Raw genomic sequence first — 10,071 nt, forward strand, 5'->3', positions numbered from 1 at the left:
CACTGAACCTGGAGCTCACTGTTTTGGTGGCTGGTCAGTAAACCTTAGGGTTCCTCCTTGTCTCCATCCTCTCAGCACCGGGATTATAGGTGTACTCCACCACCCCACCTGGCTTTTCCATGGGTGCCGTGGACCCCAAGCTCTGTTTCTTAGGGTTCTTCTTCACCCTTATTCTCCCAGGGGATCGGTGGCTAACAGTCTCTTGTCCCAAGAGCACTGCATGGGGCATGGCCTGGTTCATCCTCGCTGTACAAGGGGCACATTTGGGAATTGGCTCCGTCTTACCCTTCCATAAGCACCTCCTTTGTGAAGCTTCTCTTGATCATGTGGTGGAATCCATGTTTTGTGGAGTTGAAGCCGTAGTGTCCTGGAGTACCTACCACACACCGAGAGCTTTCTCAGCCATGAAGCAGCTTTTCAGATTAGAGATGCGACTCAGCCAGAGCACTTGCCAGCCACAGGGACAGGACGTGTAGTATTAATTCCCAGCATGTGACCAAGACAGAAAAAGAAAGGGAGGAGGAAGAAAGGTGGGAGCGAAGACAGATAGGCAGTTTGTTCCTTTTCTGGTGCTGTGGTAGAATACGCTGTGGAGACTGGCTGGGCTTCTTTCTGCCTCCCAGAGAGAGACAGTCCATGCTGGTAGGGAGGGCATGGCAGGAGCATGTGGGTCACATTTCTGTAGCACATAGGGAAGACGGAGAGATAACAAGTGTGGCCAGGCTCTCAGAGCTCAGAGCCAGTTCCCAGTGATGTATTTCCTCCAGAAAGCCATCACTTACCTACAGGTTCCATAGTCTTCCCAAACAGCACCAACTGGAGGCCAAGCGTTCAAATACAATGCCTGTGTGTGTGGTGGCCAGGGTGGGGAGTAGGAGGTGGATGGGCTCCCCAGGGTGTGGGGGAGGGAGATTTTTCATTTATGCCACAACAGTCAGGCAGGTAGGCCAGCAGACAGGCGGGCAGGCAGGCGGGCGGGCTGGATCTCACTGGGCTCTTGGGATATTTTGTCTCTATCCATGGCTATCTCATCCATAGGTAAGAAGAGGGGTCTTTCCTCATTAGGCAAAGTACCCAGCCACTGTAGTTATCACATGATGGTCCTGCATACATGTGATCAGGTGACCTCAGTGTGATCTCATCCGGGTTAGGGTCTACACCAGATGACGTTAGTTATACCAGAGGTTCTCAAACTGTGGGATGCGACCCCTGGGAGGGACGTTGAATGACCTTTTCACAGGGGTCAGACGTAAGATACCCTGAACATCAGATGTTTACATTACAACTTATAACAGTAGCAAAATTATAGTTTTGAAGTAGCAACAGAAATAATTCTATGGTTGGGGTTATTATAACAGAAGAAACTATATTAAAGGGCCACAGCACTGGGACCACTGTTTTATAAGACAGATGTCATTAAGGTGGGAGATTGTGGCATGAGATCATCCTGGGGAAGGTAGGCCTTAAATCCAATGACAAACCTTTAGAAGAAAAGAAAAAAAGGCCAGGTAAGAGACTCCCAGAAGAAAGAAGTCTAGGTAAAAACAGGGCTCGAAGCTTTTATGCTTTGAACCCCAGTTTTTTTGAGTATTAGTAATGATACTCAAAAAGTTTCCCATTTTACAGCATTCCAACCTAGGGCTTTTTCGATTGTGGTCAGTGTGTAATGATTCAGTAAACAAGCACAGCCTGGAGCTTTGGGAGGGATGGGGGCTGGCCAAAGCCTGCATCTGCATCCAGGGCCTGGGTGTCACCACAGCACCTTGCTGTCAGAGCCTGAAGGAGCCAGCCCTGCATTCTCTGGCCTCGACCTTACACTTTCATCTTCCCTGTATTCTGAACACAGTGAGCTTAGTATCCCTTGATCCTGCTTGCTCTCGATGCCCCACCCAACACAGCCACCTCCCTCTCCCCCTTACTTGGCTCCCCTTACATCTGGGTTAGGGTTATTATTTCTTTTCATTTGAAACAGGGTTTCTCTGTGTAGCCCAGGCTGTTCTGGAACTTGATTAATAGACCAGGCTGCCCTCGAACTCAGAGATCCGTCTGCCTCTGCCTCTAGGATGCTGGGACTAAAGGTGTGCACCTCCACTGCCTGGCAATTTAGTGGATTATTTTTTTTTGGGGGGGTTCTTTTTTTTTTTTTCGGAGCTGGGGACCGAACCCAGGGCCTTGCGCTTCCTAGGTAAGCGCTCTACCACTGAGCTAAATCCCCAGCCCGTGGATTATTTTTAATACCTAGCTCGATGGCCACTCCCTGGGAAACTTCTTAGACTTAGCTTTGTTGCCTGGGCTTGCAGGAGACTTCCTGCTCGGCAGGGCTTCTCTGGTCCAGGACCTTCTTGTCAGAACATCATCTCGCATTTCTCTGGTGACTGCAGTGCGTGATGAGGGCCAGTGAGCACCTGGTGACTTACACCACAGTCCTGTTGCTGAGCTGTGAGATGCACTGTGGGGCCCTCAACAGTGCAATTCCCTGAGCCACGGCGATGAGAGGAGTTACAGAACACAGCTGGCTGTTTGTAAAAAGGAGCCCGAGAGGGATGAAATAACTGTGTGGGTGCCCTTAGCGCTCCGATACCGGGCTCATTAACCAGTCAGACTGTGTTAGCGTGAACTCAGTGAGGTTAGCCTGAGTATCTGCTGAGTGTATAAAGCCTCCTAAGGGACTTGGCTTCGTCCTGGAGTCTTGTCCAGCCTTTGAGGAGTGCCAGAGCCACACTGTCTATCAAAGCTCGTTCAGGAGCCCTTCCTCCAGCTTCCTCGCTACACGCATCTCTCTACTGCACAGCCCAGAAGCTAAGTGTAAGTGGTGGAAGCCATTCACATTGGTCCCAGTTCTGTCGTCAGGGGTTAGTTTGGAAGTGAGCATCTGTCCTTACTCATAGGAAAGGTATGAGTGGATTCTCCTGGGCAGCTCCCAGGAAAGAACTCTACTCCTGAAAGGAAGGTACAGGAAGAAAGTAGTTCTCTTCTGCCAGATAATGTCCTATCATCATATGAAGCTCATGTTTCGGCAGTCAGCTTACAGCCATGGGGAGCCATAGGCACTAACTGCTGAAGCCAGTTGTCTGAAGGTGGCAGGGGAGAAAACGCAAAGCGCTTGGATTGTAGTTTTTAAATTATATTATTTTGTGTGCACATGTGGTGTGTGTGTGTGCAGGTATGTGCATACTGGTGTGTGTATGTGCAGGTATGTGTGCGTGTGTGTGCATGTGAAGGTGTATGTACCGGTGTGTATATGTGCAGGTGTGTGTATGTACAGGTGTGTGCATGTACAGGTGTGTGTGCAGATGTGTATATGTGCAGGTGTATGTACAGGTGTGCACGTGCAGGTGTGTGTATGTGCAGGTGTATTTACAGGTGTGCGTATGTTCAGGTATGTGTGCAGGTGTGTGTATATACAGGTGTGTGTGTGCAAGTGTGTGTGCAGGTGTGTGTGGAGGTCAGATCAGAGGACCACGTTCAGGAGTCAGTTTTCTTCCTCCTAGGGCTCAGACTCCTGGTGTTGTTTTCATGACAGGTGCCTTTACCCATTGAGCCATCTTGGGAGCATGCACATGGATTTTAAAGATATTTTTGGGGCCGTGGTGTTGCTCAGCAGTGGAGCGCATGCAAGGATTGATTGCTACTACTTAATATAAAAAAAAACAAAAACAAAAAACCCAAAGCTGCAGAAATGCTAGCCTCAGCCTCCCCCAGCTGTTTTACAGGTTACAGTCTCTTCTCTCCTGTATAAATCGCTAACACTTCAGCATGTGTCCATGTCTTACTGTCTCCGTCGGCTTACTAAGTCCTTTTCCTGTAGCAGTTGCCCGCTGCACTCTGAGGAAAGGGGGGTGGTGGCATGTGAGTATGAATTTATAGCTAGCATTGAATTTTTCCTTTACACCATTCTCTCTGAAGTTATTTAAATGTGATTATTTTCAGTCGTAAGGCATATTTGAATTTAGACATGGCTTTTAAAAAGAGTGTAGCATTTCCCTCTCAGAGTTCCTTAATGGAAACTGTGAACAAGCTGCACAGCTGGGAGGGAGGCTATTCTCCGAAGAAAAACATGCACTTAGGGACTTCTGGAAACCTGCGCCCGACCTGTGCACCTGGGCAAGGGACAAAGAGGGGACACAGACCTGACTCTGGTCAGGGATGGGGTAGGGTGGCCCACTCACCTCCTGAAGATTGGAGCCAGTGGTTCCTGCTGGAAATACAAGCTTGACAAAAAGCAGACAGAGCGCGCCCAGCCAGTGGAAAAACCAACTGAACCTAACGCTGCTAAAATTAGCTGAGGTTCCCTCTGCAAACGGATCTAACACTGGTGGGTGGTGTGGGGTCCAGGGTGGGGGCTGTGAATGAATGGAAGCACCACGTGGATCAGGGAGCCCTGCGCTGGGTGCTGGATCCCCAGCCAGGCTGTGAGTCAGAGCACCCCACACCCCATCAGCAGGAGCTGGCGGCCTGCAGAGCTCACAGCATCAGAGAGGAGCTGGTGAGAGACAAGATTCCTGCAGCCTGCTCTGGGCTCACTGCACTGGGGTGAAACCGAGTGGAATAGGGGGAAAGGAATGCACTTAAAAATAAAACTCTCTCCCTCTCCCTCCTTCCCTCCCTCCTTCCCTCCCTCCTTCCCTCCCTCCTTTCCCTGTACCTCTCTCCCCCTACTCCTCCCTCCCTTTCCCTCTCCCCCTCCCTCTCTCCCTTTCCCTCTTCTCTCCCCCTCCCCCTCCCTCCCTCTTTTCTTCCTTCCCTCCATCCCTTCCCTCTACCTCTCTCTCCCTCCCTCTCTCTCTTCCCCTCCCCCTCCTCCTCCCTCTCCTCCCCCTCCCTCTCCTTCTCCCCCTCATTCCCTCTCTCCCTATCTCCCCCCACATCTCTGGCATGGCTGAGATCCTTACATGACACGGTGGGATGGAGAGAGAGAGGGCAGGAGAGGCAGCATGTTCGTCTTGCAGCCCCTTGCCGCACACCGTCTTTTTCTTTGAAAATCGAGTCACTTCACAATCACAGAAGTTGCCCTCTGCAAACACAGGGATATGGTCAACAAAACTCTTAACACGTCCACATGAGTGTAAGCCCAGCCATTGCCTGCTGGGCGAAGCCTGGCAACTCAGGGGAAGGAATGCAGGGGCTCCTTAGTCACCTCTGGACTCCTGTCTTCTGGTGGGTGCCACCTTGCTTTCTCTCTAGAGTTTCTTCCATGGCCAAACCATCTTGTATCCCTGTTGAATCCTCTGATAGGATGCAGTGAGCAGGACAGGTCACTTGCTCAAAAGAATCTTTGAAAGCTCCGGTAAATACCTGAGACACTTAAGCTCGGCATTCAAGCCCACCTGTGGTATGGCTCTTTGTATCATACTCCTGTGTCCGAGTATGTGTACAGGTCCATGTCTGTGTCCAAGTGTGCACACACGTATGTGCAGTGTGGATGCTGGAAGTCAGCCTTGGATGCTATCCCTCAGGTACCATCAGTACCCCCTTTGTTTAGAGATAAGGGCTCTCAGTGGCTGGGAACTCACCAAGAATAGGCTGGGTGGCCAGGGAGCCCCAGGTATCTGCCTATCTCTGCCTCCCCTGTATAAACTCGCACAACCACTTTGTCCTTCCGACCATTCTATATCCCCAGGCAGGCTCTGCACTTCCAGACTCGTGTCTGGTCACCCCACATGCTGGTGCCTGAGTATAGAATTGAAGTCCAGAGAGAATGTTAATTATCAAAGCCTATGTAAATTTGGGCCCCAGTTGCCGATTCCATTTTCAATCTATGTAGAGTAGCCATGCCACCTGCCTGGTTCCTGGACAGACTTCTTGAATGGTTAAGAGGTAGCAAAAGGAACTGAATTGTGACTAGATCTCAGCAGTAATATGCAGTCACACACACACACACACACACACACACACACACACACACACACACACAGCACTGGGTCAGCAATATGTAAATCAGGCTACCTTGAGCCCCCCAGGCCTCGCTTTGTTGTTGTTCTGCTGTCATTCAACTATCTAGGTCTCTGCTTTCTGACTGGGACACTTTCCCCAATCCAGGGTGGGAAGGATGCATGGATTTATGCACACAGGGTCGCTAAGGTAAAGGCCCCACCACCTGCCATTCCTGCCAAGTGCTCTGCTCTGGCTTTTCCCATGACCCACAGGTTCAGTACCATCTTGGCTCCTGTCTAAGCAGATTAGACGGCATGAGTCCTTCATTCCTTCAGCAATGGCTGAGGATACTGAGCAGGTCTAAGTACCTAAAGAATAGATACATGGGTAGGACATGGCTGCAAGACTTTGGGTGAGTGCAGAATCCAGCCTCAGTTTCTTCATCCAGAAAGTGGGTGTGGTCATTGCACTTTCCACCTACAATTGCGGTGAAGGTTATGTGAGGTGAAAAGCCTGGGACCTCACCAAGGAACTGCTGGATACTGAAGCCTTTACCGTATAATCTGTGGTCAGAATGAAAACCGTAAACACTGGAGGAAGGGATACAGTCTGAACTATGCTTCAGGGAAATGACTCATAGCATCTAATAGGAACTTTAGAATGGCTGGCATGTATATATTGTAAGAAAATATATTAGATTTGGATCACATGATTCAACCTAGGCAGTCAACAGTGGCTGTCTCATAGTGGAGGGGCTGAGAAGATGGCGGCTGCTCAGTTCATGGACTAGATGTCTCTGCAGGCCTGATTTGGCTTTGAAGACCTGGAGAACTGCAGGAGAGCCACTGGTCTTTAGTTAACATTAGAAGCCTGGAGAAGCTGGGTTCTGAGGTGGCAAAGGAATGGAACTGCAGCAGCAGAGTAGGTGAAGCTGCCAAGAAGAGTGCAGGCAAGGGACGGCCCTGGTTGTGTCAGGGGCAGAACTCTGCTGGCTTTGAGCACCTTCAAACAAATTCTTGAAGTCATCTGCACTGTCTGCCTGAGGAAAGATGGCCAACACCTTAAAAGGAGTGCTTATAGAATGTGATTCTGCCACGAAGCAGTTCTTTCTCTACTTGAATGAGTCCAATGCCTTGGGAAAGAAGTTCGTCATTCAAGACATTGATGACACACATGCCTTTGTCATTGTGGAACTGGTTAATGTCCTCCAGGAGCAAGTAGGGGAACTGATGGACCAGAATGCCTCTTGTCTTACCCAGAAGTGAGAGCTCTAGTGTTAAGCACTTGGCATTCCCAACCAGACACGAGAGAGAGGCCTGCTTAGTGTCTCCTGGGGTTTAGACTTGTTACGAGCATTTGGTGGGAAAGGCTGCTGCAGGGTCATTCACTCAGATGTAAGCTCCCAACTGATTTTGTTGGACCATTAAAAAATATCTTTTTAAAGAAGAGAGAGAGAGAGAGAGAGAGAGAGAGAGAGAGAGAGAGAGAGAGAGAGAGAGAGAGAGCAGGCGCTCACTGCAGAGAACATGGTTCTGCTCTCTGGTACCTGTGTGGTGGTTTGCAGCCATTCTCAACTCTTGTTCCAGGACACCCAACACCTCTTCTGGCCTCCCTGGCCACCAGGCATGTGCACTCGTTGTGCACATACATGCATGCAGGCAAAAGCGAAGGCAAACAGGCACGAAGCAAAGCTTCTTTCCGTACTCATTTATCTGAGCTGCCATCAGAAGGTGCCACCTATGTTAGGGTGACTCTTTCCACTCTTTGGAATTTGGTGGAGAAAATTCCTCCCAGGAGTACCCTACAGCTTGCCTTTTAGTTGCTTCCAGATCCAGTCAGGTTGACAACCAAGACTTACCGTCACAGAGGAGACTTACGGTCTCAGGTGTCCACTCAGCTCTCTGTGACCTCTCCCAACCAACATTTGTAGACTGAAGTATGTGTCATCTGGGTACTGAGTGAGGGCACCTGGAAGGGGACATAAGGGAGAGCTATCAGGTGCATTCCATTCACAGTCTTCTCCTGTCCCGACCGTTTTACAGGGTCTTCCCTCTCAAGGGATGCCTGGCTAGCACCCAGTCTTACAGCATAGAATTGAGACATTTGGGGGAGATTTAAAATAGAACATTGTGTGTGTGTGTGTGTGTGTGTGTGTGCTTGAAGTGTGTGGTCATATGTGCCTTGACATGAATGTGGAAGTCAAAGGACAACCAAGTCTTTTCTCTCCTTCTGCCTTTATGTGAGTCCAGGGAATCGAACCCACGTCACCAGGTTTGTGTGGCAAGCTCCTTTACCCACTGAGTCATTTCCCGAGCCCTGGGGAAGATTTTAATGGGAAGAATTAAGATGAGTCTTAGCTCAAATCTGTACCAACCAGATGTCATAGTATGAGCCAACCATACTAGACAGAATAGTGTCCAACCCCAGTGTTGTTATTACCCCGCTCTCCAGGGACTGTGATGATGATGTCTTACATGGCAAAGGGGGTCTGTGAATGTGGTTAGGTTAAGGAACCTCAGAACCTTGAAAAATGCCAGGGTCCAGTGTATCTACCTGGAACCTTTGATCTGCCTGTTTGTTTTCTTTGAGGCAAGGTCTTGTGTAGTTTGGGCTGGCCTTAGTCTAGATAAATAGTTGGGGTTGGCCTATAGTTGGTACTATTCCCCTGCCTCTACTTCCAACCCCGAGAATGCTGAGGTCACAGGCGTGTGATAACAAACTCAGGTCCACTGAAACTGAGGAGACCCTCTGCTGCTGTGTCTGCAGAGACCAGGCTACTGACGGCATGTGAGGACTCCCAGGAGCCAGGGAAGGCAAGGGAGTCCCGAGAGTCTCCAGAAGGGAAGGCAGCACCAACACAGCTTAGCACTGGCTCAGGGAGGTCCGTGTGGCCTCTGATCTCCAGGAATGGTCAGGAAGGAGTCCCAGCTCAGGCACTAGGTCTGTGTGGTGTGTGAGGCAGTCAAGGAAAATGAATACAGTGCCCAGGTGCTGATGAGGCCAAACACAGGGGACTTGCCACCATTTTCCACCTTGGAGAGCTCACCCAGTGAGGGAGACAGACAAGCGGACTCCTTGCCACCACATTGACTGGGGAGTTCTCTCTGCCTGGGGACCAGAGAGACATGGAGCAGGTAAGCTAGGGTGTGTCTGTAGGATAGGTAGCAGGTTTTATTTGTGTTGTTGTTGTTGTTGTTGTTTTTATTTGCTTTAGGAGAAAGGGGGAAAGGGAAATCTAGGCTGAGCAGACAGTATGTGCAAAGACACAAAGGAAGGAGGAATATGATGTATTTCCACCTGCGAAGACAGTCGCCGTGGAGCCAGGGACTGGTGGGGCTGTGTTCCTGTGCCCATCCATCCTCGAATGTCCTGGGGGAGAGCAGGAGGTGGGCAGCGCTGGGCTCTCTGCAGAGAGGAGGATCTTCCTGGAGGTGTGAGTTCCGGTCACCAGACGCTCCCACCTGGCTCTCTCCTTGGAATCTTGTTTTGTGCTTTAGAAATGGACATGAAGGGACTGGGGATTGATTCAGACAGTAAAATACCAGCCACAGGAGCTAGGACCTGGATTCAGAGCTCCAGAAGTCATTTAGAAAGCCAGGAGTGGCAGTGCACCCCTGCAGCTCCTGTGTTCTCCGTGTGCCTGCATGTGCATGCCTGGTGAGAGATCCTGCCTCGGAAAATAAAGATGGAAGGGCATGGAGGACGCCTGACGCTGACCTCTGACCTCTGACCTCTGACCTCTGCGTGCATAGCATGCCTTGCCTTAGGGCTATGATGAAACACCATGAACCAAGGCTTACAGAAGAAACTGTGTAACTGGGGGCTTCCTTACAGCTTCAGGGGGTTAGTCTATGATCCTCATGGTGGCAGGCAGGCGGGGCAGTAGATGGGAACTTACATCATGATCAGCAGGCATCGGGCAGAGAAAGAATGCAAAACTGAGTCTGGTGTGAGCTTTTGAAGGCTCAAAGCCAACCCCCTGTGGCATACCTCCTCCAACGAGGCCACACCTCCTAGTCATTCCTAAACAGACTACCCACTGGGAACCAAATATTCAAATATATGAATCTATAGGGGCCATTCTTATTAAACCACTAACACACACACACACACACACACACACACACACACACACACACACACCACATAAATATGCACATAAACAGATTTTTTTTTAAAAGTGGATATGTTTGTGCC

At 50.0% G+C, this 10,071-nt stretch overlaps 3 protein-coding genes across 3 annotated transcripts in view; all 3 read left to right on the forward strand.

The window, feature by feature from the left end:
• Dnajc27 (DnaJ heat shock protein family (Hsp40) member C27) overlaps positions 1–10,071 on the forward strand; it is a 54,204-nt gene that overhangs the window by 35,689 nt on the left and 8,444 nt on the right. The gene's annotated exons all lie outside the window — the stretch shown is intronic.
• Adcy3 (adenylate cyclase 3) overlaps positions 1–10,071 on the forward strand; it is a 103,573-nt gene that overhangs the window by 4,302 nt on the left and 89,200 nt on the right. The gene's annotated exons all lie outside the window — the stretch shown is intronic.
• LOC120103497 (general transcription factor IIH subunit 5-like) lies at positions 4,743–10,071 on the forward strand. The gene has a single exon (XM_039113101.2). The coding sequence runs from the start codon at positions 6,924–6,926 to the stop codon at positions 7,137–7,139; it is 216 nt and encodes a 71-aa protein (XP_038969029.1). The 5' UTR covers positions 4,743–6,923; the 3' UTR covers positions 7,140–10,071.

Source organism: Rattus norvegicus, chromosome 6 (genome assembly GCF_036323735.1).
Source record: "Rattus norvegicus strain BN/NHsdMcwi chromosome 6, GRCr8, whole genome shotgun sequence".
In the NCBI taxonomy this organism is placed as follows: Eukaryota; Metazoa; Chordata; class Mammalia; order Rodentia; family Muridae; genus Rattus; species Rattus norvegicus.